General features: G+C 42.4%; 1 protein-coding gene across 20 annotated transcripts in view; it reads right to left on the bottom strand.

Moving 5' to 3' along the window:
• Positions 1 to 27,715, bottom strand: part of MICAL3 (microtubule associated monooxygenase, calponin and LIM domain containing 3) — a 154,932-nt gene that overhangs the window by 10,106 nt on the left and 117,111 nt on the right. For 10 of the 20 annotated variants that reach the window (XM_069003619.1, XM_069003637.1, XM_069003618.1 and 7 more), the window contains 10 exons: positions 27,172 to 27,234; positions 23,874 to 23,978; positions 23,151 to 23,279; positions 22,655 to 22,746; positions 19,249 to 21,124; positions 18,231 to 18,325; positions 14,472 to 14,522; positions 12,772 to 12,879; positions 11,944 to 12,037; positions 7,049 to 7,099 (listed from right to left, as the gene is read on the bottom strand). In XM_069003619.1, the coding sequence (XP_068859720.1) occupies positions 7,049 to 7,099; positions 11,944 to 12,037; positions 12,772 to 12,879; positions 14,472 to 14,522; positions 18,231 to 18,325; positions 19,249 to 21,124; positions 22,655 to 22,746; positions 23,151 to 23,279; positions 23,874 to 23,978; positions 27,172 to 27,234 (2,664 nt within the window). The remainder of the gene's footprint in view (positions 1 to 7,048; positions 7,100 to 11,943; positions 12,038 to 12,771; positions 12,880 to 14,471; positions 14,523 to 18,230; positions 18,326 to 19,248; positions 21,125 to 22,654; positions 22,747 to 23,150; positions 23,280 to 23,873; positions 23,979 to 27,171; positions 27,235 to 27,715) is intronic. The other 10 variants (XM_069003622.1, XM_069003629.1, XM_069003636.1 and 7 more) reach the window with 5 other exon arrangements.

The raw sequence follows: 27,715 nt of genomic DNA, 5'->3' as shown, positions 1-27,715 counted from the left end.
GGTTACAAAAGCAAAAACAAACAAGAAAAACCCCAGACCACAAAGTTATGGTGAAGAATATGCTTCCACACAAAGCAGAGCTTTTAGTGCATGATATGTATTAAGCATTTTTTATTTCCCATCCTATCTTATTCCAAATTAATTCTTCTGTATAAGCTTTAATACTCTAACTTGGTCTAACCACTGTTTTGAGGGTGGTAGGGAGATGGATATTTAACTGTATAGAAAAATCCACTTCTTTCAGGGTTTGGGATTTCATTCAGAATTGGGGTTTGACAAATTTCAAGCCATGGACATAGAGACTTGGTGAGGAACTTCCAGTTTTCCATATGTGAGCTGAAAATAAATACCCAGTATGTGAAAATGTCATTCATCTCATTGTGAAATGGCCACAAACTACTAGCTTTTGTCATCAGTGAGCAAGTGGTCTGATACTAGGAGAGGATCCCATCCTTGATCTCCAGTAAAAAGCCCCAGGGATTACACAGCACCTGACTAATATGGAGCTCACCCCCCACAATTGTATTTTCCTCCCTTGCTCTTAGTTATCTTCCCACTCCTGTCTAAAGAAAATCTGTCCTTGAATCAAGTTACAAAGTCCATGGTATCTATACTAGTCCTGCTACTAGAAAAGTCAACATGTTTTTTCAGTAAGATAATAAACATAACCTTTGCAACTAAGATCCTTTCCAGCTACTCTAGATGCAAATTACAGTTAATTACATCAGTGAATACAGGTAATGATCATTACAATTACTTTGGAAACAACTTCTGTCTAAAACAGGATGATCAGCAAGGCTTTAGAAAGTGTTCCTTATGTATTGGAGGTTCTTAACAGCAAGAACAAAGTGCAACCTGAAAACTTACTTCCCATGGTTCTCCTAAGCTTATTTCATGGCTTATTGCTCCAAAAGCTATTACCAATCCTACAGTAAATAGTATTATTATTATTATTACTATTATTATTATTGTAGTGTTGTTTAGAGAAGAGAAATCACCACCTTCTAGTCTCATTAAATTATAAATAGGATCATCACTGCAAGACAATTTTTCTGGATGTGGTGCCAGGGCCAGAGAGGAAAAAACCCACTCGTTGTGCAAATTAAAAAAACCTCAACAAACCTAACCCCCTTTCTGTTTAAGTCTCCTTTACCACCAAAAATATACTGACACAGGTCTTCATCCACAACAAAAAAGAGTGCTGCTGGCAGCAGCAACACCTGCTGATGCAGTTTGTTTGGAATGAGCTGAAGGGCAAGAGAAGAACCATTTCTGTGACAATTCCCTTCTTAGGTTCTCCCTTATGCTGCCAGCAAGTCTAAGGTGTGGCTATAGCTTCTGGAGAGAAAATTACCATTTTTCTTCACCAGAGGGATAAAGCTGCCAACAGACTGTGTTTGTCACGAGCTGCTCCCTTTTAATGCCACAGGCCAGCTCTTCTTGTGTGTGGCAGCAGAGCTCAGCAGTCCAAGCTGTTGGCAAGCTGGAGCATGGTTTGGAGGCAGGAGCTGCAGCTTGTTAAGGAAAGGAGCATGTCCCAGTTCCTGAGCACACTGAACATTCTCAAGAGGCAGAAGCTCTGCCTTGCACATCCCATCAAAAAAGTGACTGGAATTAGCTTGCTTCTGTGTAGAAAAGCCAAAAGAATGACCTTGTTTGTCACAGTACTCTTGAGAGATTGCAAACTTTGCTACAGTTGTGGAAACCAAGAGCCAGGTCAAGAATAAATACCATAGCTTCAAAAGCCTCTTCAAAACAAGGACCAGAAATTGTATGGCCACTATGAAAATACACCTTCATTTTCACTGTACAGTGCTCTTTGTTACAGAAGCTACACTGGACTGTTGCATTCTTTTCTAATCTTTATTTACCTGTTGATTAAAGAGCAATTCTTCAGATTGGTTTTGTCCTTTTCCTCTCTTGCTCCATATTACTTCTTCACAATCAGAAGCACAGTGGTCAAAATGATCGATCAGGGGGAAGAGAGCACAGCACAAAGTTTGGGGTGGCAGCCCCCATTATCCCCAACTACAGCTCACACTGATCCCCTTCACTGTTTGCCCCTGTTTTTTGATATGACAGCTGTGATGATTTCTGAGAAGTGGTGAGTCATTTCAAGTTAAATTTATTTGAACAGATATACCACAGACCAAGTGGTATCACAACCTTGGCAAGCTTTGCATCCAAAGATTTTGATTTCTGTACTGCTGACTAATCATGGTGGTTTGGAAAACAGCAGCACTGGCCAGGAAATCCAGCTCTGAGGCCAGTCTCAGTTCTACTGAATTGTTATGTGGCACTTGCCCTCACAAGCTAAAAGCATGACACTTTGGAAACTCACTCTACTAACAAACTTCATCCCTCATTTATCAGGAATACTAAAAGCTCTAATTTTAAATCAGTGCTTAAAATATGGATCAGTCCAAAAGAGATCAGTAAGTCAAACTGCACTGATCATAGTAAATGTCTTCTTTTCCACCCTAAAAAAAAAACAGGTTATGGTCAGAAACCCAAGTACTGAAAAATAAAGCATTCCAACTTTACTATTTGGTGAAGTTGTTCAACAGCAGCATTGTTAAAAACCAAGGATTCAGAAAGCCAACTCTTGGAGAATAGCATCCACAGAACTGCACGTTGAGAGCAAGGATTCTGACAAATATCCCACAAGCACATCACTCAGCATGTCTGACTGAACAGTTTCTTAAATCTGGGTCAAACCCAATATCCTCTAAAAAGCACAATCACTAGAAGAAACCTGGGGAAAACTCAGACTGCATGGATTGTCATGCAAACTGAACCACTTTTATTTATCCAGCAGAAGGGGGTGGGGAAAAGGCAGGGAAGGGAAGGAAAAAATGGGGAAAGCAATAGTTGGAGCAGAACACACACACAAATGACTCCACAGGAAGTCTTCTGCTCCTACTAGACCTTGAGGCACTTCAAAATGCAATCAGAATGAATACAGTCCTGCACTGACACTGTCTCCCAAGACTGTTGTTTTTGTGTGCAGAAAGAAGCAGGTAAATGGCAATTGCCTAACAAGTACTGGTACTTAACAAGTTCTGCTTATCAAGTGCTCTTTCCTGCTCAAAATTTACAGCAAAGAAAACATGCTACCAATTCACTTTGGTGTCAAAAACAGGTGCAGACTGAGAAAACAATGTTTGTCTTACAACTCCACTCCCCTTCCAGGAGAGCTGTGTTTGCCAATCACAAGAAATAGGACTGATCCCTCTTGAATATATCAGACTCCAGCCTTGCAGAGTCAGACCTACAAGGCTTTAAAGGACGTAGTAAGCTCAAATATTTTTAAAAAGTTAATAAAAAGTGAAGTTGTTGTAGAATGTGCTTTAAACAGAGTACAAAGATTTAAAAAAACCCAAACAATTGCACTTCCCTGCCCTGTTTACCTGATGTTCGTAAGGCTCTTGTCAAGAAGGGAGAACATGTGTCTGAAATCAACACTATCAAACAGACCAGCTCTCTTCCCTACATCCTTCTTGCCTCTTGGCATACCCCTGCAAGATGGGAGTGTGTGGCTGTTTACTTAGAGATTCCCTGTTGGGTGCAAGGAAAAGGAAGCTGCTCACTTGAATGAAGAGGAAACAACGGAGGTACTTTCCAGAGGCAGACAAGGAGCAAACTGGGACAAGGAGCCAGTGGGTTAGGAGGAACTGAGGCTGGGACTAAGGAGGCCAGGTGACTAATGGAGAACAAACAAAGGAGAGGGAAAAAAGGGGAAGGGGTGAAAGGAGAAGGCAGACTTGAGAAGAGGGCAGGACCTAACATTTTCCAGACAAATAATGCTGGGCAGAAGAGGGAGCAGAGCCCAAAAATTTTTGGAAGAAGTCCAAAGGCTGGGATTTAGACTGTGGAGACTGTGTCAGTGGGAAGACCAGAGCAGGAGTAGCTAGTGGAGAGGAATAGGAGGTCTGAGGGGTAGAATTCTAGGATTTCTTTGTCAAGATTAAAATTAAATGCCTGAGAAGTAGAAACTGGGACTGAGAATGACAACGGAAGTGGGGTAAGGAGCTCTGGATGAAGACAGGATCAGGACAAGGACTGTCTGAAAAGAAGGAATAAAAGGACAAAGAGTATATATCCACCAGACCACTGCAATCTTCCACTGTCTGGCTCAGAATCCATATTTTCAAGTCTCACTATTCCACAGCTGCCAACAAACATCTATAAAATCACTGATTGTGTCCCATTTCCTCTCCATAAGGATCTACAGAGAAGATGACAACCTAGTGTTGCTACCAGTTATTCCATAAGGACGTGAGACCGCTGCCTGTGGTGGATCCGAAGGTTTTTAATCTGTTGATATATCAACATCGTATAAAGTCTTAATTTCAGTTGACTTTGCAACTTTTGCAATGTTCTTTTAACAACACCATGCACACAATATACACACAGGAATAATTACTCAGAATTGAAATGCGACCATCTGTAGCGTGAAATGAAACATCTGCGTTACAGCAACGGTACAAAACATTTCAGAACAGGAAGAGAGGATTATGACATCTGAGCAGAGCAAGGGAGCTAGTTAAGATAGCAATCTGTAATCCTACACAATGCAAGTTGACCAGGATGGCAGAAGTTACCCCTCTCCTTGCAGAAGTTGTTGCACAATCTGTAACAACTAAATATTACCAGTTTACAGATAACTTTCCCAAGTACTTTGCAAGTTTTGTTAATCTTCTATGACAGCATGACTAGAGTCATGCCCATGCCTCAGAGACACAGGTTGCCAATAGAATCCAAGCTGCTTGCAGTGCTCAGCAGGACCTCCAGGGATTTTAGTGGCACTCCACCCAGATGCACATCCTGCACAGACATGTTAATCTTGAAGCTGAGCTCTGTATCTGCTGCTTGAGGTGACAAGTACCACCACAGCAATGTATCCATTCTGGCAAAAGTGTTCTGGCAGCCCCAAAACCAAATATAAAGCAAATTACAGAGGCAACAAAATAATACTATAAAGCCACATACTCCAGGCTATACTGGCTCACTGCATTTAAAGGGATACTGCCCAATATAGTTTTTAAAAATTTGTTTTGAAAACAGTATTTTTGAGGTGAACAGAAATTTGATAGAGTTTCAAGATGGTAAACTGTTTTTAAAAACACATGAATATTGACTCTTGACTGTTGGAAGCCCAAGTGACTGAGTCACCATATGAGTAAAAACAGCCTGTTCAAAAATGACCACTCTGAGGTGACTGAGCTCAGAGAAATGGGAAAAGCAAACACACAGAAAGATAAACAGTGAATTCCATTTCCAATTAAGATTTTTCTGCAACACAACAATTTTTTGAAGTGACAGTGTCCCTTTAAGTGAAGATTATTTTGCTTTTCTTAAAGCCACTATTAGTGATTTGGATGGGATCGCTGTCTCTAAAGAGGCATTAGGAGCAGAGGCAGGAGGAGGGAGAGGTGTAGTGGAAGATAGCATTAAATAGGGATAAGGGTCTGTTAAGTGTAATTCAGCATCAACCCTTTTACAGCTCCTACTCTATGCACATATGAGTATGTGCCAGCCCTGGTGTGGATAAAACCATGAAGAGGGTTTCAAAGTCTCTCTGCAGGAGATACCCCAGGAAAGAATGCCAGAGGGACTGAACAGTGAGTAAAGCACAGGGCTAGCAGAGGACTATCACATCAAAATTAGCACAGGGGAACTGGGCAACAAATTAGATTGACTAAGAAGGAAAGTTTTCCATTCTGAAACTTGCACTTGGGTGGATATTCTTAACTCAGGTGGATGTTCTTCAATAAAAGTCTATTGTGTCATGAGTATTCACAACAGATAGGTACAGGTAGATATTATGTGGGACAACCTCCCTGGAGCAGGAGAAAAAAAATGGCAGCTAAAAACCCGGGAAAGATTGTGTTTGAAGGATCAAATGCAGAACACAATGAAATCAGGGAAGACTTCCAGTGATGTGTCTTGGATCAGGCCTAGAGAGTGTGGATGTTTCCCTCTGCAGAGCTGGTCTGCAGTGCAGTCCCTCAAAAAAACACAGCTTAGAATGAGCAAGTTCATACTCTGAAAGAAACTAAATGAGACCCTCAGATAACAAGGCAACTGAGCAGAGTTTGCTTTCTCTTGGATCTGCTGACAGACAGATGTGTTCACTTCACAAGAACAGATTTTGGGTGGTTAAACTAGCAAAGGAAATTTTAATTTTCAAGATAGGCAAATGCTAAACAAATGTCATCTGCAACCCAAAAGTTAATCACCTACTAAGGGACTCAGGAAGTAACATTAATTAAAGCAAAGGCAGAACCATGGTATAGAGTGATGACCAGATTCGCAAGTGAAAATGAGAACTAAACACTGTCATGTGTGTTTAGCACTAAATGGGGTATTAAAGCAATAGCATAGCAAGCAGCTTAATAGCTGTGTAATGATGCAAACTGGACTGATTGGAAACTAACAGCAGATTCCAGCAAAAATGACTGGAATTCTTAACAGCAGATTCTTTTCTAACCTTATAGTAAGACAAAACAAGAAAGAAGATATCTGTCATCTGCAAGTGTTTTCAAAGTCCCTTGAGGGAGCATTTTCATTTTGTTAGATCAACAACACACTCTGGCTTTTTTGGAAGGAAAAAAATGATCCTCAGAAGGGCAAGACGGAGGCAATAGCATGCCTAATCCTTGACAGTGCTGTTTGCTCTTGCTGTCCCCCTTAAAATTCTTTCCTAAAGAAAATTTCAGGGATAAGTTGTACTTTTCAAAGGGGAAGCAAAAAACCAGAATGACCTTCCACTGCTAACTGGGAAGGTGGCTGGAGTGAAAACAGTAAGCAAATTTTGAAAAAAAATCAGCACTGTGAAAAACAGAAGAGGGAGCCTTACACATGGTTTGTGGAACATGCCAGGATCTCCTCCTCCTGAGCTGGAAAAGGGGTTCTGCTATCATCAGTCATGTGCAAGGGCTGTTTCTTCTTGTTTGTGAGCCAAGGATGGGAGAAGTAGGTGAAGGGAGGGGTGGGGAGGAGTGTCAGCAGGGTTAGTGTCAGCAGGAGGTTCAGCCATACATACCACCCAGATGCAAGTCGATGAGGTCACTGTAATAAGACTCTCCCCAATAGTCTACAACAAGGAATTGGTGAAGACAGAGTTATTGAGTCAGATACCCACCCTAGCCCCATTCAATCAAAGCAATATATGAGAGAGACACAGAAACAAAAAAAAGGGCAAACAGGAGACAGGCAGCTACATATGGGCACACACACATATATATACAAACACTATACGTCTGTCTTTCTCTGTAGATATACATAGATGTACACACACACACAAATATATCACAAACATATATATTGGGAAGATGAAGAGAAAAATTCCAGCAGGCAGGCAAGGACTCCCAAGGGGAAAAATCAAGAAGTTTACACAGAGACACTTCACCTATTTGTGTTTGCAGCAGTACCTGTCACTGATGTCTCCTGTTCTTGCTGAGAAAAGCAGAATTAATCCTGTTGCTTTGGAGCTGAGCAATATGTCAGAAGGAAACAGTGTAATTTCTTAGGACAGCTGCAGGAAAGGTGTAAGGGTTGATTTCTTGGAGGTGGGTGAGTGGAGGATAGTGTATGGCACACAGGTGGAAGGCACTGAGTGAGTGCCGACACGAATGGCAAACACTCGGGCGTAGGAAGATGGGATTGTGTGTTCCTGCTAATGCAATCTCTGTGCCAGGCACAGCAGCTTTCAGGACAGAGATGTGCATTTCCACAGCTGCTAGAGACAAGTGCACCATGAGTCTAGCACTGTGGAACATTTCGTTGGGAGGAGACAGATGGAAGCACTGAGAGCAATATTTCTCACTGCATAGGATTCATTTGATGTAAAGAGGGGGCTCTTAAACTTTTCAGTATTGATCTGACAGTAGATGTTTTCCAAGCTCTTAAAAACAACTGTCAAGGTTTATGCTAAAGGGAATAAAAGAAAGGTTCTGGAAATTTCTGATTTGACATCTCTTTAAGTTAATAATTGAAAAAAAGAAAAATTCACAGAGGAAATTAAAGTCATTAGCATGTCCAAACAGGCGAATGCACTATAATACAAAGTACTATTGCATTAGTAATATTATATTACATTAATTAACTCATCCAAGGTGTCTCTTGGGACACCACAGAAAACTGAGAAAATTCTTCACTGAGATCCTACTTTACCACTGTAGTGAAATACCATGGTGCAATAGGAAGGGGGGAGGGAGGGAAGGAAAACAAGGAATGACAGTAGCTTAGACCACCTCTGTATGACAAACTTGCCCCTGAAACAGAGCTTACACTGCCACTTGAAATAGAGTTTACCCTCCTAATCATTCATTCTTGCTATGAATGCAACTATCAAAGGCTGAGATTTTCAAAGATAATCACAGAGAACATATTAAGGCAATTAAGTAATTATAGGTTGTGAGATTTTCTGAATCAGAAATGAAATGTTAGACTGAGCATTCAGCTTTTGAAAGAACAAAAGACCAACTGGGCCATGCCTGAGGCTGAGCTAATTTAAAAAAGGAAAAGACAACAAGGTAGCCAACAAGGTACAATTATTTTGTCAGAATTAAAGTTGATGGTGACCTCCAAAACATTTCTGAGTTTGATTAGTTGAACAGCAAGTATCACCCTGTAAATATTCCAACTTCACAAACAGCAGATAATGTGTGAAATTCCTGGAAAGAATATTGAACTGCCTCTATTGCTAGGATCTAAAGCTGTAACCTCTCAGGAAGACAGCAGGGCATCACTGTGAAGAATTTGAGAGTCTTCTCAGTATAAGTTACTTGCCAGTAACATATTAAGGATGATGCTAAGTGGATAGAAAGAAACAAAATTATTCTAAGTAAAGAAATTTTTATCTATAGAACTGTTTTTGTTCTTACCAGTCGAACTGAAAAACCCTTTTTTTCTACAAACAGAAAGTGGTCCAGAGGTGAGAGATCTGAGGAATTAAAGTTAGTGGAAGACCTCTACAAAAGAAAAATTTGCAATTCTTTACAGACAGGAAAGATGACTAAGAAGCAATATGCTAGAAGATGATAAACTACATAGAGAAGTAGTTCAGATGGTCTTGTCTGTCTTTTTCTGTAACAGAAAAAGAAAAGAATCATTGCAAGTTACAGAATTCTGTTTCTTCTGTCTGGATTTTTAAGTAGTAAGAAACTACCATTAACATTACCCAAACCCTCATATTTAAATGCTAACCAATAAGTGATTTTTTCTTTCCCTACAGGGAGGGAACCTGAAAAACCCACTCATTACAGAGCCTAATACATTGTCCCAGAACAGTTAATACTGGCTGCTGTCTATGGAAAAGCCATTATTTTGATGCTGTACTGCAATCCTTCTCTATTTATGTGGACAAACTAAGTGCACAGCAGACACACCTCTCAAGCTCCCCCATTTTTTCTCCTTGTACAACCTCATAAAGAGATTTTTTTTTTTTTTGGATGGCAACACCACTTTACACACTGCATTTCCCTTTTTGAACTTTTGTTTTCATGGTTTCATTAGGGGAGAGACTGATCAGAGACAAGAGCAGGACTCCTCACCTTTACACAGCAGCCCTTGCTGAATGTAGCGGTCACCGTTAGGTCACAATGCAGATGACAGAAAAATGATGCTTCCCTCTCAAATAATTAGTGGATATTGCAGGCAGAAATTAACTGTATTTAAGGAATGTGATGCCACAGATCTCAAAAAGAAGGAATTCAGTTACTTTATTGCAAACATATGTAAAATGTCTGGAAAAGAGAAAGCTGAGGGGAAATCTTATTGCTCTCTAAACCTCTGGAAAGGAGGTTGTAGCCAGATGGGGGTCGGTCTCTTCTCCCAAGTAACAAGCAACACACAACAAGTGGAAATGGCCTCAAGTTGTACCAGAGCAGGTTTAGATTGGATATTAGGAAACATTTCTTCATGGAAAAGTTTTTGTCAAGCCCTGCAACAGGTTGCCCACAGCAGGAGCGGAGTCCCCACCCTGCAGGTATTTAAAAGAGGTGTGTGGATGTGGCACTTTAGGAACGTGGTTTAGTGGTGGGCTTGGCAGTGTTGGGCTCATGGTTGGACTCATGACCTTAAAGTTCTTTTCCAACCTAAATGATTCTATGGCCATGCAAGAGTACCTGAAGGGGTGAAGCATGGACTTGATTTATAATCTTGTGTTTCAGTCAACACAGATTAGAATATGGTTGGGTTTTTTTTTTCCACCCCAACGAATGTGTTTCTGGCTGATCTCCTGAAATAAGGGGAAGAGTTGAGGATGGTGAATTCTTTATGCCAGAGTTAAGGTTCTGCAAAGATAACGTATGACCTGTAGATAGAAACATTCAGCAAGAGCAAGGCACACCCTAGAGACTTCCTGAAGAAAAGATTCCTTTTGCAAAGCAGGACCCACAATTTCACAGCTCTGCTAGGAAATTCACAAATACACAAGCTCATCTCAGACTGCTTCCATTTGGGAGAGCTGGGAGTGAGAAGCTATTTTTCCAAAGGTTTAATTCTGCAGTCTCCCATTATACTATCTTACTCTTGGTGATATTCTGTCCTCTCTGAATGTGTTCTAGGAATTTTGTGACTCTTCAGTGAGAAAACTCTTATCATGAATAATATTCTCTCAGCTGCTAAGACTTCCCACTTGTGCTGGTATGCCTTACATGAAAGTCATTCAGCAGCTCAATAATCAAGATGGACTTCCAGATGAAAGGAAGGAAAATGAAAAGAACCATCAGAAACAATGGAGGTGGGTTTAGTAAGTGCAGTAACTGGCAGGCCAGAGAACAGAGTGGGACCACAAAGGAACACACAGCATAAGGAAGGAGGCAGCTCTGCAAACACAGGGGTTTGCACAAGGCTATTTTTTTGATCCCACAAATGAAAAAGCCTGATCATAAACATATTGAAGTCCTCAAGATTGTTCTTCACACCTGTAGTGCCTATTTACTTTGGTGAGCACTCAGTCCTGGTTCTTTGGCACACCCTTACGGAGTACCAAACATACCTAATTCTGGCTGAGTAGTAATTGGCAGGAAATCACAACTTACTTTTTCTCTGGTGCACCCTCACTGCTTAACCAAGCTCCATTTTCAGAGGCGTAGATGTGGCTCTTCAAGCAACAAGCAGACATTTTCCAAACACCTGTTCCACTCCTGCCATTTCTGAACTCTGCCCCTTGTAATCAGGTACATAATCCTGGCCTTGTCAGGTACATGCACACTGCATTTGCCTGTTGGATATTTGACTCCTTGCAAATTGAGGATTTTTTTTCCAAATCATTATACTTCTATCAGCATTATCTGAACCAGGTACTCCTCCACTCATATGCTTGCCAGATCAGATGATACTCATTTAATTTAAGTACACACAACATTTCTCCAGCAGCTCGACATGGATACCTTTCAGGACACGTGTGCACTTCTCCTCTGCACAACTTTGTTGGAAGTAGCCAGTGTGCTGGGCTGTGCAGTGAGGAAGATGTTCTGTGATGGTCCCTTGTAAGGACACTACCTTGATAATCCAACACAATAGAGAAAGCACACACAGTTTCACAATTATTTCCTTAACACACAAATAGGGTTGTCTTACTGTGACAACTTTGTGTGAATGGTGGCTAGGAAACCTCTGCAATTTTCTAGCTGTAGGATCCAGTTATATGCAGAAACAGTCAGCCATTATTAGTAGCTGGAGAATTACCTCCTACACCTCACGTAAAGGTAAGTGAACTAAGTCTCTGCCAACAGGGAAGTTGCAGAATTAGAAGAAACAGAGGAAAAACAAGGCCTCAAAAAGATAGCAGAAAAGGGAGAACGGATTCACATTGGGCTCAGTCTCTAGGCTATAATGGTCCACTGGCCTCTAAAATCCAAACAGCTATGGATTACTGCACAAGCACTTGATAAGAAAACACGGAAAACCAAACCAAGTTGTGATGGATACCTGCTTCTCCTCGAAGGGCCTTCTCCACAGCAACTCCCCTCTCCTCGAGTTGCCTCTGCTTCTCTTCCACTTGTTCCAACTGCCGCTGGATAATCTGTTCAGAGGAGAATGGAGCAGAACCTCACCAAAGCAATTCTCTTGCTCTGTTTGCAGCACACATCCAGCACTAAGAGACTTCAGTCAATTTTGCCTTTTCAAAAACAAGTATTTGTATTCAACAATAATACCCTGCTCCAACAGCAAGCATCACGGATTCTGGTGACAACATACTCCTCACCCTGTTACATCCTAACCCCTAAATTTGCAAAACACCTTGATAGTCACTCATTTGCTACAACTCCTATCACCTTCCTGAACACTGAACTGAAAGGTGATGCTATTCAGTCAGCTGAGCCCCTGTGCTGAGTTTTTGACAAATCCCATCACCTATAGATGATGTTAACAGTTTTCCAGCAGATTCTCTGGTAATTAAAGGTTCATTTGACAACACTTCACCCACCAGCATAAACTAGCAAAGCAATGATAGGTGTAGCTCCATCAGGCATTATCTGAGTACCACTGTTCCTTTCAGTGCATGATGGTTCATCCATCTCCAGCTAGAAAGGAGTTATGGGCATTATTTTTCTCCCTGTAAAACTCTCATGATAGGTTCCTGCCATTCTTCACCTCTTTGTGGCATGACATGAAATTTGAAAGAGGAAGCAGGAGCAGGAACACTCCCATAGAGAGAGAGGATTCTGTTCTGACTCCCCCAGAGGAATGTCAGGATCAGGGTGCTTTCACACAGAGGTGAGTGTGTGCCATGACAAGAGGCTTGTGAGACACTACCTGAGCTCTGTGTAACCTCTTTAGCTCCTCCTGCTTGGCTTGTCTGCGGGCAGCTTTCTGTACTCGCCGCGTCAGCTTGGCATTCAGCTCCTCTTCTGTGTAGGCCCTCTGAAGGAAGGAAAAACAGCAGCAGATCTTATTTACATGCTCAGAGATATGGGGGCAGGGATGACCATTTTCTCTTCCAAAAATCTCAGAAGGGAGGTGTTCTGTCTTTGCCATGGCTGTGTCAAAAGTCAAGCTTCTGTAGGCAAAGGTGTTCACAGTGCAGTGAGCAACAATTTCAGGATCAAATCAGGAGTGAAGAAGCATTTAAGCCAGCTGCAAAGCTGTGATTTTATATAACATCCCACCCCTGCCTTCCACCACTATATGAAACCTCTTCCCAAAGATCAAATCAGTTTTTATTCTCAGTAACTTTCATTTCTCAATAAATTTAGCCAAATGGATTTAGATAAATCAGTGAGTACCATATAGAGGGTTCATCTTGATGGGGTCCCCTTGATTTCATTTTAAAAGAGGATAAAGGCTTGTCTACATGTACAGTGACAGCAGTGTAAGCTAAGAAATTATTATAGGCTAGTGTAGAATATTACACCACCAGAAGCCATCCAAAAGGGGAAAAGCTATGTTTATGGAAATAGAAAGGTATTTACTCTTCTGTCAGTGAAACTAGTTCAAGAATACGTCTTTCTAACACTACTGAAATTTGGTTTAGGATCTTACCAGATACACTGGTTGGATATATTGTAGCCTAGAAAGGCTTTCTCTCAGAGAGTATTGAGAGTGTCAAAAAAACTTCACAACTGCACTAAGTAAACTACAGTGAAGAAAAAGCCTCTTTTCTCATGTACACGTATGTAAGCTTTAAGGGACTGCTGTAAACATGTGTCTTCCACTTCTGGAAGGAGATCTCCTCCACGGATGGTCAACTTCAAGAACAGAATGTTATGTCAGGCCACCCTGAAATTTGCTTTATCTAGTTATTGTACTGCCACGTTGGTCAGTCTGCCTCTGTTGATGGTTCTCAGTGAACAGAGTTTAAGGCAGGATCACAGCTTAATTAAAAATCCCTCAGGTAGGTCACTGGCAAGCACCATTGTTAAAGCTTCAAGAAGCTGATGCCTTACTCTTTCTTTTTTTAAAACACCAAATCCACAATGGTACCTTCAAATCAGAAGGTAAAGTGACAGAGCATGTGGCCTTTCTATCCCCTGTAACACTGTTGTGACTGTAAAGACAAGACAATAAGAATTTCAGAAAGCAGCAACTTCTGCCTTGATTTCAGCTTGATACAGAATTCCACTAAGATTTGAGGGAACCCAGCAATTTTGAAAGCTGCTGATTAAAGTGTGATGATTCCTTTGAACTCACATTCTAAGTATCAAAAAAGAAGAATATGCAAACATATTTAAGTGCCTTGGAAACCAATTTGTTCTGAAGCTCACAGATCATCCACATCACGGTACAGTGGTGCACTGATAAACGCATGCATTCCAACCAGACATTTCGGAGCTTAATGCATTTTTGGGACACATCCTCTACAAAGAACTTGCTGCCCATGTCTGCTAACATCTCAGGCATGCACAGTCAGTGTTGATGTTAGTGCACATGTGGTGGGGAGCTATGGATTCAATGGGTTAATGTAGAGGGGGACATGCAATGCAACAATGGCCAGCTAGTGGGAATGGAGACACTACCTTTGACGAGTATGATCTCTTGAATGCCAAGGCGTGTGGTACATAGATCGACTTTAAAGGGGGAATGGTAAAGGGAAAAAAATAAAAAAAAAACGTACAAAATGAAGCAAAATCAGTTCAACATTGAAAACAGATGCACAGTAATTAAACGAAGTGGTTTTTACATAAAACAAAATGTGCAAATGCTGAACGTGACCCAGACTGATGAAGCACAGTGGAACTTCTGGCTACAAAATCAAGTTTCTAGCACTTTTCTGAAGGCAATCAGTTTTGGCAGCCTCCCTGAAGATACAGTCAACTTGGAAATACCTTTTTCCAGAGGCATTATTTGGCCCTTTTCTGCCCGTATGAGTACAGAATTCCGGCTTAAGATTTGGAATAATGGCTTATTTCTGGAGCATATTTAGTTTGAAGTGGCTCAGCCAACCGTGTATTACTCTGTCACACAACTCTCCACTTACACTCTGATTTACAATCTTTCCTAGGAGTTGTGTTTATTCCATAGTTTTAAATTATCTCTGTTTCATAGAAATTATAATTTACATGTAACCAACATCATAAATATTATTCACTGCTTCGTGAACTAAGAAACGCCTGATGGGCTCAGAGTGGGTTGTGTGTCCTGCAGTAATGGAATCTCCTTGCCTAAAAAGAGAGCCTCCAAAGAGCTTGAGGAGCTAAAATTGGAGGGGGAAAGGAGCAGGAAAAGGAGGGGGAAATCACTACTTACTCTAGCCAAGGACATTCTATGCTACCCTGTACCCAAATATAAGGCAAGTACAGCACTTAGCTTTATTTGCTAATAAGAGAGGTAAATTTCCCTTCATGTCATGAAGTCCAGAAGGCATTGTGCCACTCTGGGCAAACAGACAGCATTTTGCACTTTCACATTCAATTAACTAAAACCAGTCACAAATGAGAAGCCAGAGAACACCACCAGCACATTTGCACGCTCCAGGAAAAAGCAAGCTACCTGTGGTGGTAAAACAGATGTGAGCACACCACCAGAGCAGTACAGGAACAAAGACAAACACACAGTGACATACACCTACAAACACAACACCCACGGGGCAGGAATTCTTTACAAGATGCTTCTCTTCAAAGACACCACCTTAAACAACACTGAATTAATTCACTGCTGATCACAAAGAACAGGCTAAACAGAGCAGGCCGTCTGGGAAGCAAGCTCACTACATTAGCAAAAAAGCAGCACAAACAGGATTTCAGTTTGGAGAAGGGGTTCACATAAAAGTTAAGCAGCACACAGTAAGTCAGCTCTCACCCATAATAAGTAGCAGGCAGTTTATAACTTAAAAAATACAATTCCCACCCCAAATCAGTACAAACCCAGCTTGGTCAGACTCGAAGTTTGGTTACATTTCTTTTGACAACAAGGCATTCCAGTGTTTGCATATATGTTCTACATCCTTAGACAGGATGCAACAAAACAAGCTAAGTCGAGTTTTCCCATCCATGTCCTCTAAATAAACACATTCTCAAAACTATTCTTAAGAAAACTCAGCAGCTGCTGAGTAAATAAACTCTTAATGTAACTTCAGCAACAGCAAATGAGGGAAAATGAGACACTACCCCCATACCCTCGGCAGAGCTTGTGAGATATTTTCAGTATGAGGATTCCAGGCATCTGCCACTGTCACCTACCATCCCCTCCAGTACTTAGAGATGTGATCTTTCTTTCTGCAAGAGCCATTTGAAATCTAAGTGGCTCAGCATAGAAACAAAATTACCATCAAGGCAGACCAAAGCCTGCAAACAAGGATGGACATTATTGCATCCTTGCCTCCTCTGGAAGGAGCTCCCAGGGCAGAGCAGTAACTCTGTAACTCTTATCTGAACCCCAGGTATTGGGTGTGTCCTCTGCTGGCCCCAGGTACCTCATTCTTCTGCATCTCTTGGAAAATGCAGAATTTCTCATGAAACGCCTTGAGGGCATGCAAGGGGGAATGGAAGGGGGAGAGAAAAAAGGGAATAAAATAAAAACAGAATAATCTTCCTCTCAGATGAGATCTAGACCAACTAGGGAAAGAGATTAAAAGAGAGATAAGTAAATACAGAAAATTCCTATTTAGTTCATCAATTTCTTCCACTAGCCTTAAATTTGTTAGCTATTCTAGTTCATTCTACTACATATACTTAGAAAACATTTCATATGACACTTCAATTTGCAGTACTGCCACACCTTTGCCATCTCAGCCAAGGATTAACTCGGCATCTGAGACTGATTTGTGCACATGGGAGGACAGGTTTGAGACAGGAGGCACAGGCCTGTGCCTGTCACATTGCCCTCCCAGATGCTCTCTTCTTCTTGAGCTTTTTTAACACGTGTACCAGGCACCACCAGGAAAGAACAGTGGGAACACAGTTTTCATTTTGGTGTACCAGAAGAGCCTTAGTGTTCTGTGGGGTCAGTACAATCTCTACTTATTCCTCCAAACCTTGTCAATTCTGTCTAGCAGAGCTTAGAGGCTCCCAGGAATGAAAATAGGGTTCTTCATTACTCTGATCAAACAATTCCTTAAATTATTCCCTTGTTTTTGCTTTAATAGTGACATTCTAAAATTGAATCAAATAGCTGAAAAACAGCTAGCTTTGAAACTTTGCTTTCACCATGTATTTGCCACATAAAAATGTGTGCAATTAAAATAAATCCTTATAATAGATCTTTAGGCCAGTAAGGAGGGTGCACAGTGAGCTCCCTACCCTGGACTTCAGGAGAGCAGACTGGCTTCTTCATGGATCTGCTTAGTAGAGTGCCATGGGATAAAGCCCTGGAGAGAGGAGGGGCCCAGGAGAGCTGGTTAATGTTCAAAGATTGCCTCCTCCAACCTCAGAAGCAATGCATCCCAACAAACAGGAAGTCAGGCAAAAATGCTGGGAGGTCTGTGTGGATGAACAAGGGGCTCCTGGACAAACTCAAACAGGAAAAGAAGTCTACAGAGGGTAGAAGCAAGGACAGGTAGCCTGGGACGAATACAGAGAAATTCTCCAAGCAGCCAGGGATCAGGTTAGGACAGCTAAGGCCCTGATAAATTAAATCTGCCCAGGGACATCAATGGCAATAAGGAAAGCTTCTGTAGGTATGTCACTGATAAAGGAATACTAGGGAAAACACAGGCCCTCTCCAGAATGAAACTGGAAATCTGGTTATCCAAGATATAGAAAAGGCTGAAGTACTCTAACTTTATTGCCTTGATTTTCACCAGCAAGTGGCTCCAGCCACACCATCCCAGTCACAGAAGGGGCTGGGAGAATGAAGAGCTGCCCGTGTAGGAGAAAGTCACATTTGAGAACGTCTAAGGCATCTGAAGGTGCACAGGTTCTGAGGGAACTGGCAGAGAAAGGGCCTAAGCCACAATCCATCATATTTGAGAAGCTGTGGCAGTCGGGTGGAGTTCCCACTGACTGGAAAAGGGGAAACAAAATCCCATTTTTAAAAAGGGGGAAAAGGAATACCCAGGAGACTACAGGCCAGTCCATCTCCTTGCAGTGCCCAGTACAGTAATGGGACAGTGAGACAATGGATCCTTCTTATAACAGTAGAGAGTAGCTTGTAATCATGAAAACAAGTGAAACCATCTTATTTTAGATAGGACAGTCAGCAGACTTACAGGAAAACCTGCTCCCTGGGAGAAAGAGTAAAAACAACAACATTAATCACCCAAGTTTCTGATGGGATTCTCTGAGTCTGTGATCTGAACGGTGCTAGATCCATCTAAAAGGCATTTCCCACCTACGTACCTCTCGTTTGGATTTCTGGGAGGAGCGTTCCAGAATATCGTCACTGGAGAGGTCGGAGTCCTCTGAGAAACTCAGGTGCTGACGGAGCTGTAAATCTGCAAAGTTGGGAATAAAAAAGGGAAGTTAGAGAAGTGGTAATGATCCTTTCTGTAAACTCTTCACAGCTCAGTTGAAGGCTGTTTGAGCACGAAAAATACTCAGTCCTTTTATGTCAGTCTCAGTTGTTTTGCCTGTGAAGGACCAAAGCAGCCCTGCTCCACAAAATGACCAGCATGAGGTTTGAGCTTTGTTTTAAGAGAGCATCACTTACTTCAAATGCTATTCAAATGCTGCTAGAAATAATGGTCATGGTTCTCTCTTTGTGCTGTATCAATGCTCTTAGCACAGATACAGCACTTGGAAGGACAGCAGCTGGCTCTATTTTGGCTGTTTGTACAACGCCAGAGAAATGTAACATGTTTGCTTTCAATTGCATTTAGGGGTAACTTCTTTACTGTATCCCAAGCTGCCATTAAACATTTCAGCCTGCAACTGGTGGACAGGGGAAAGATTTATAGGAGGCTGCAAAATCCCTCCTTCAGAGATGAGCAGACAGCCATCAGATTGCTGAGAACAGGAGTAATGGCATCTCTCAAGTCTTCAACTGCCATGGAGCCAGGTGGAAAGAAAGAAAAGAGACCAGCCAAAGGAAACATGAAGATCAGATTTAAAATAGGGATGAAATGCCACAAATCCCAACAAAAAATTGTTTCCGAATTGTAAGGCAGAAAAAAGATGTGCCTTGTACATATTGAGAGTTGAACTCTTAGTTAGGGTTCCATTTTTTTTTCAGTGGATTCTGTCAATACACAGACACACAAATCCAGTCCCTTGCACTTACCCCGCTCTGCCCGTTTGACACTGGGGAGCAGCAGCATTCAGCACAGCAGCTGAATGACAAAGCAAACCAAAACTGCTTTGAAGGATACTTTGGAAAAGTAGGAAAAGCACACAGTGCAGAGGCACATATCTGTTATACCTGCAGCTGTAATCAATGGAGAGGCCTTGTGCTTGCCAGAATCCACAGTGGCATTACTTGAGGGAGTACTTGGGCAGGATTTCTCATCAGCCTTTTTCTTCTTGTCTTTCTTATAGCCAGAGAAAACAGACTTCCATAACGACCTAGGCTTTGTTGCTTCCTCTGTCCCACCACTAGATTTGTCAGAAAGTCTGCTATCATTTTTGGATTTCTTCTCCTTTTTGTTCTTACGAGGGGAGAAGAGAGAACTTCTTTTCTTACTCTTCCCACTGGAGCCTTCTGAAGAGCTGACAGACCCTTCAGGTCCAGCCATATCAGCAGGAGGAGTGGAGAACTTCTCAGTAGCAGAATTATGTTTTCGTGCGGATCCCTCTGCTAATTTCAAGGCCAAATGCTTTGGAGAGTCATAGAACAGCTCTTTGGTCTTCAAGGGCATGGAAGATGCCTTTCGTGCCCTTGTGGCCCCAGCAGCAGCAGCAGCAGCCATCTCCATATCTTTCATCTTACACAGCTGTTTAGCCATGGCATCACGGAGCACCTGGCTCTTGACAGACTTCTCTCTGGCTCTCATTCTTTCCTCAGCAAGCTCCTTGGCCTCCACAGAAATGTCAGGGAACACTCTCTTCTTTTGGTGACCCCCTCCTTCCAATGAGGGTGGACCACCATTTTCTTTGACCAAGGGCAAAAGATGTGGTTTCTCTGGCCTTGGCCTACTGGTAGGAGGTGTAAAGAACTTCTCGTGAAGGCTTGAGTCCTCTGTCCTGTCATCATACGTGTCCTCCACATCATCAGCGAACGGAATCTCATCCACGCTCTCTGCAAACGACTTCCGCACGTCGTCTCTCTTGGCCGGGGGGGACTCCTTGGCAGGAGGGGCAGGCTCCTGGTGTCGGGGAGCAGGAGGTGTTGATGCTGGTGTTGGAGGTGACCTGGCTTCGACCTCGTTCTGCCAGAGTGCTTGGTACCTCTTTCTACGCAGCGTGGCTGGTTCCTCATTCTGAGGAGGTGGTGGGGGCGGGCTCGATGGAGGAGTCAGCATGGTGGAGTCGGAAGTGTTGAAGCTCTGGCTAGCCATAGTTCTCATGTTAGATGAGCTCTCCTGAAGGCCAAGCCCAGAACTGCTGGATACATCTCCCCGTACTTCACTGGAAATCTTTAGCTCTTTTTCTGATGGAGACTTCGGAGTGAGCAGAGAAATCTGCTCATTTTCTAACTTGGACAGTCCCTGTCTTCTTGGGGCAGGCTGGGGTTTCACAGGAGGGATCCTTTCATCCCCTGAAATATTCCTGCTATTGAAAGTCTTCTGAGGAGTTGTCTCCAGAGCAGACACAGTGAAGTTACTCTCTGAGCGTTTGTTTCTGTCCACGGGGGTGAGCCCTAAGCTCCTCCGGATTTCAGCACTCTTCATCCAGAACTCTTCCACAAGGCTGCTCCGTTTCAGGGCTTCTTCTGCAGTAGTAGGGCTCCCCAGTTTTTCCACCTCACCATCCTGGCCCCTAAGGGCCAGTTTGGCCAAAGGAGTAGACGTTAAGGCTGGGACAGGTTGGAAGCATACTGGAGGCTCCACTGGGGATGGAATGGCTGTTTCAGCAGAAGGCAAAGGCTGGGAACAGATAGGCAGTTGAGGAGACACTGGGGATGAAGCCAGTGCTGGGGCTCCGGGCTGAGACTCTGCTAGTGATGGGGGTGCAATGGCCTCTGGTGATGCAACCGGCTGGGACAACACTGGAGAAGGTGGCACCAAAGGGCTCTTAACTTTCCTGTCTTTGGGAATTTCATCCTTTGGACTTTCCTCAAGAACAAAAGGCTCAGGAAAAAAGCGTGGCTCTGGGGACTTTATTGCACGGCACACTTCAGCCAGGGGATCTTCTGCATCCTACAAAAAAATGAAAAAGGGAAATATTAATAGTCACTGGGCACACCAGAATATGTTTCTTTTTTTGTTTGTTTGTTTTGCTTTTAACAAAGCTAGAAATAAGGAAACCATCCAAGTATCAAAGTATGAAAAAACCCACGTGTGGCATCCCATCAGCAGGCATTGAACATCACTTAGGATTTCTCAACAGGTGCGGTGTGCTTTTCTGCCCCATTGTAAACTGTGCTTGGTAGATGACAACAAGGCAAACTGGATTTTTTGAAGAAAAAACACTAAATTAAATTCCATAAATCTATTTCTATCTTTTCTCTCTCTCCCTCTGAATCTCTGACTGTGTATTGTGGTGGTCCCTTATCTCTGACAGATTTGATCCAAGTCTCCCCAGCTCCCACTCGTATGGCACTTTGCTGCTGAGGAGCACCTGCTGCCATGTCTTCTTGAAGGAAGGGATGCTTTTTCTGTTAAGAGTAAATTAGGCTGCAATTACCTTGTCCCTTAATAAGCTGAGAAATTTTGGTTTTCCTCTCCTGCATCCAGACTGCCCTTTTACTCAGGAGCACAGTTCATTGTTGGACAATTTAACCCTTTGGCAGCACTTCTCTGACTGAGTTCTGGTGTTCCAACAGCATCTTCTGCTCCAGCTTTCTTTGGAATGCAGACACACGACCATCAGAGCCTCTCCCACTGTGTGTTTGTATGACACATTAAACACACAGGTCTTGAGAACTGCATTTAGGCCTTGTCCTAATGTCTGCCTGCTAAACAATAACTGTGTCTGATAGAATCATTAGATGGACATAAAAAACCAAACTTTATTTTAATGGAAAGTGAATGTTGTCAGCAATTGCTGTCAGCAAACCAGACCCAGCCCACTGTAAAAGTAAACCGGTCTATGCCAAAACTCTCCAAGATAATATTTTAGCAATTCCTTTAATAAAACCCAAAACATTTGGAAGGGGAAACTGGAATTGAACATTTTAAGGATCATGTACTTCCAGCTCTTAGACACTGCAGTACATTTGCAAGCTGCCTCACAGGGCTGCCAACATGACAGTACAACACTGACATGCCTCACGTCCTTAAGCTATGTTGAACTCTGGAATAAAGAGGTACTGCTTTGGTCACTGCTGTAATTTTCAACTGCAACTGTACAGAATCTGCTGTTGGTACATAAAAGACAGCCAGACCAGGCTAAACAGGAAACACCTTCCTTATGGCTCCCCTCATTTGTCACATTTCCCTGTTGTTAACTGCTCACTGAAATTAAAATGCCCTGTATAATTCTTCCCAGGGCTTTGTGATGGGAACTGGTGTGGCTGTGATAAAGCCACTACACTCTGAAGATAGGAAAGAAAGATAGTATACGTTATATTTTAAGCCTAAATGAAGTGAGATTGCAAGATCAACATAAATATTAGAGACAGGAAAGAAGGAGAGCCCACTGATGTCAGTCCTCATTAGGTTATCCAACAAACTCTTTCATTGAACTACAGGTGCCAAGTAGAAAATGTCAAAGACTCCCTTTCTTACCTCTGCTTGTTTTGCTTTGGGACTAGCAGCTGGAGACAGAGGAAGAACACTGTCACTAGGGGGCTGGATAGGGATGGATGGCTTGCATGGATCTAGGGAAAGGAAAAATGTTCCAAAAACACATAAGACCATTAATATTCTACTTTTTTTAAATGTTATACACAGAGAGTAGTGACAAATATCTCGGCTTTTTACAAATTCTGGATTCACATCTGGAACACAGACATAAATTTTTAAATGTCCAAAATAGTACAAGCTTTTTAATGTAACAACTTCTACAAGAAAAAAGAAGTTAGAAGCGTTCTCACATTTTACAAAGCTGTAATTAATGGATTCAGAACATTCTTCTCAAAATGTTAATGCAAGCACAGACCTTGCCACTGAGAGTAGTGAGATGGTTCAAATCCAAGAGACTCTCTTCTCCTAAACCCCGTAACTGTATAGACTATCTCAGATGCAATTAACATCATTCAAGCGCTGAAGAGAAAGGGATTACCTTCTGTCACACTGTGAGAAGCACCTTCTGCTTCTTCATCTTCTTCATCCTCAGAGACTTTTAGCTCTGGCCCTTCTACGTGTCCCCGACGTAAGCGAAACTCCGCCTCTGCATCAGACGCGATGTCATCTGATCATGGATGGGTGGGAAAAAACCAAGAGAACCTGGATGCAAGTCCATTGGGACATAATACTTCCTACTCATGTGGTGCTAACCACTTTCATAACCTGAACACCTAAATGTTCACTCCTTTCTCGGTGAGACAATTAGTCATTTAAGCAGTAAATGTAAGCAGTAAATGATTGGACTGTTAGTACCAAGAGTTAAACCAGTAACTGAAGTCCTGCCTTATCAGTTCTCTGGAAAATTTCCAGTGTTTTCTGCCATATGCAGTTAATTTTACAATAGCAAGGGAAGGATTCTGATGCAGTATTATGGAACTTCCACAAGTTTAATTCTATTTTTGTTATTCATCAGGATCAGCAGTGAATACAGACACAAGACACGTGGTGAGAGGACATGAGAAATTCATTACATAATCCAGGACACTGAGGTTCTTCTCTTTCTTTTTGTCCCTCACTCCTGGCTCCCTCTCAAATATTCAAAACAAACTCCCACACCTCTAAAAATAAGACCAGGTTTAAGTACCCTCATGCAAAGTGTTCATTGCCAACACAGTTCTGTTCACACAACAGGTTTAAAGGCGGCACAGTGGTACCCTACCATCGTCCAGCTCTGCACCCGTGTCTCCCTCTTCACCTGCCTGCCCTTCTGTGTCTGCAGGCTCTGTGCCCAGCTCATCCTCCACATCATCCTCCTCACATGGAGCTAGAATACATTCAAATATTGAGGAAAAAAAAGAAAAGAAAACAAACACTACACAGTGAAAAAGTTCTATATTGAACTGTACCAACAGTTTATACTGGAGATGTTTATTAATTACTGTCAAAACAAGAAATCCTGACATGTGTCACCTGGAGAGACATCTACGGTGAAGTGACACTTGCAGACTCCAATGAATCAAGGAACGCCTGCCCTTGGGGAGTCTCCAAAGGCACTTGCAGTGAAAGCTGCCAGGGCTTTTCTGTGCAACAGATGTTGTGAAAAAATAAACAAGAAGGGGACTGGGAGGACCTCAAAGCAGAATAAAGGTTACTGCTCTCCCAAGAAGATTTTGGTTTTTAATTTACCACACCAAAAAATTACCACCACTTGATAGCATGTGTGTATTAGGTCAAAACTGAAACCTCACAATTAACCAGGACTGTTCATCGTGAAACTGAAACAGGCTTTGAGGGTGTAAGAAGTAAAAGACAGAGTCTAGGTATGGGACTGACCATTATTACACTTGGAAACTGTTTAACTCTGTGCAGCTACAGCAGTCTTTGGTAATAAGGTCTAAGAAAATGCAAACGCTGTACAAGCGATCAGCACACAAATTGAGATACTTTCAAGTAATTAAAATGACATATATAAAACCTTTTTTCTGTCACAGATCATTAATTGAGACACTTTTAAGTAATTAAAATTACATATTCAAAACTCTTTTTTTCATTTACAGACCACAATTTGATTTGCTGGGTCAAAATAAAGAAGGGATTCTTGAATTTGTAACTCTGAGAACTATGACATCTGACACTACTGCTTGTGACAGGATTTAATTACAGGACGAGAGACAAGACCAAAGTGTGGGGTATAAATTTCATTTTTAAATGATACTTAAAAAAAAAACCTGTGCAATGGATGATTTGCTGCCTTTTTTGGTTTTTTTTTGGTTAAACATTTTAATCAAACATAACTTAAATATTAAAAAAAGCGAGCACTTCCAGTTTTTTTTTTCCACAGTAGCATCAGTGAACTACAATTTTAAAAGTGTGCAGCGAGTTATCAATTCAACAACATGCAGACATTTAACTCTGTTGTACACCCTGCTGCAAATGTGTACACAGCCAGCATGTCTTATGAGGCAATTTGCCAATTTTACACATAGGATACAGCTCTATACCAATGATAAGAGATGTTCATAACCACCTTGGTTGCACCTGTACCAGTAACCCAAGTGGTGCAAGTCTCTAGGCCTGAACATGCAGTGTCACACTGTCCTCCTGAGGAGGGCACCAGGCACAGCTCCCAGCAGTGAATTCCCAGGGGAGGGCTGGAGGCTGTTTCCAGCCCAAATGCAGCCCCCTGATTCTGGATGGCACAAGTTAAGCCATGTGGGAGTGAACCATGGTGGGCCAGCTTCCTCCCGAGTCAGGGAGCAGGACCTGATCCTTTGGTTTTTTACTAGTGACTCTTGGAACTATTTCTATCACTGCTAATTAAGACAATCTTGAAAACAAACTAACCGTCCCTAAAACTGAGGTCTTGCAGCCTCTCCCTTAATAAGAGTTTTTGCTTATTTCAAAACAGCCTTCAGCAGGTGGTTTGTCTTCTTCCTTCAACCTGAGAACTTTCTTTTTTTCATGCTCTCTAGTATTATTCAGACAGAAATGTATGGACTAGTTTATTTTGTCAGCTACTGTGAAAAGGCAGTCCCACTCGTGTGATCACGTACTGGCCTATTCCTTTACATCAGAGGATTATCAAATCCAGACCCTCACCGATGTCAAGCACAGGAAAACTTAATCATGTGGCAAAGGCTGGACTGCCCACAGGAGCATTTATAAATCTACTGAACAAAACCAAACCATACTCCAGTCTGATTGCTGCTTAGGTATGCAATAGCTTATGTTATTCTGGAAATGATAATGTCATGGAATGGCTTTATGGTAACAGCAAATGTGAGTAATCTTAATCAAAACTTGCAAAAAACATGACTGATGTTAAGAATATCTGAATCCACAATTATGTATGTGTGGGTCTTCAGATCCAGAAACCATGAATGGACGTGACACACACAGATTGTGTTGGAGAGAGGAGAAAATCAGGTTTTAAATAGGTTGATACACAAAAACTCAATGGAAGATTACAGATGCATCAATAAGTAACAACTTGGTGCAAGGGTGGATCCCCTTCTGAGGGACACGGAAAGCTTGCAGGTGGCTGGTTATATTACACATATACTGTGCATATACATATATGCAGTTAGGGTAAGGAGCAAGAGGCCAAAAGCTGTCACACAGTAACTCAGAAGTTACACACTACGGCAGCCAGAAACTGGGATCAGCACTTGGTTCGTATTAGCTGGCAGCTGTGAGCAGCCTGCATCGTGTGCAGACATCTTGTAAACACTGCTGACTTGCCAAAGCAGCAGCAGAAGCGAAGTTTAAAAGGCAAGCTGGCTATTCTGATGTGCCAAAGCAACTCAGCTGTAGGTCAGCTACCTAGCACAGACTGCTCCACTGATTTAGACACCTTCACAGCTTTACACAGTGTACTCCCCTCACTGTCATCCCAGAATCTTCAGGCTCATTGGTTTGTAAGAGAGCTTAGAGGACCACGCAAAGAGAATCAGCTGAGCTCTGCCATCCTTCAACATTCTTGAGGCTTTCCTGAATAATGTGAATGCCAGGTCAAAGGAGACACAACAACCACTATTCCTAAAGATCTCAGCTTCAACTTATTCTTCTTTCCTGTTTTCTTCACCACATAACTACAGTTTGCAGCTGCTACAGAGAAATGCACTTGCTTTAAGCACTCTCTGTCACTTAACCTTTCAACTGCAAGAAAGCCCCATGTTCCTTTAGTCTAGGGGCTGGGGGAAGAAAAACTGGTCCCATCTTCAGTTTACAAAGCAAAACAAAGCACTCAGCTAGATCCCTCCTCCATGATTCCAGCCAGGATAAGCTGTCTTTGGCCTGCCTTCAGAGGGGTTACGATGAGTGTGGAGTTCATGCGAGAAGGGGCTGTCTGAGCAAGGCGAACATGCACACTCCCCTTCCCCCCTCCACGTCCACTCATGCAGTAGCGACAGGGCCACAAGTTCCAGGGTTAAGGTACCAGCTCAGCTGCTGAAGGCATGGAGAAGAGACGGGCAGGGTTATTGTGCATTGGAATACATAGAACATCACCAAACTACCTCCAGGGACCGTCTCCAGCCACGCCTGTACCGCCTCATGGCGTACGGAGGGAAGGTCGGATGCTGAATTTAAAAAACAATAAATTGTAAGAAACCAAAATTAGACCATCAGTCAGCGTCTAAAAACAGAAGAGTGACAGAGGGAAACTTTTCAGTAGCAAATACAGGAATAAAACCTATGAAATTTCAAACAACCAGCTCCAGGCTTGAGAATTATATCAAGATAACACACAGATGTCAGGGGCCTAATCTTCCTTTGGAATCTGTAATGTCAGAGGAAACATGTGTGGCACAATGAGAAGAACACTCCATCTGACCTGCAGGTTGCTGCTACTGTGCTCCCCTAGAAACTCTGCAGAGGAGGGAGACTGAGAGAAGGAAGAGCTGAGCAATGAGAGGGGTCCCAGGTGTCCCAGAAGCTGTGCTGCCCAGGGGCCCACGCCAGCAGGTGAAGATGAGCTCCCAAAGCAGAATGAGAGGGACTCCAGGGAACTGTGACACTGTCCCAGGCTGTCACATCAAACCTCATCACTGCTGCTGCCAG

Source organism: Aphelocoma coerulescens, chromosome 1A, assembly GCF_041296385.1.
Source record: "Aphelocoma coerulescens isolate FSJ_1873_10779 chromosome 1A, UR_Acoe_1.0, whole genome shotgun sequence".
Lineage (NCBI taxonomy): Eukaryota > Metazoa > Chordata > Aves > Passeriformes > Corvidae > Aphelocoma > Aphelocoma coerulescens.
The sequence above is the reverse complement of the archived record's forward strand: the minus strand, read 5'-3'. Positions and strand labels throughout refer to the sequence as shown.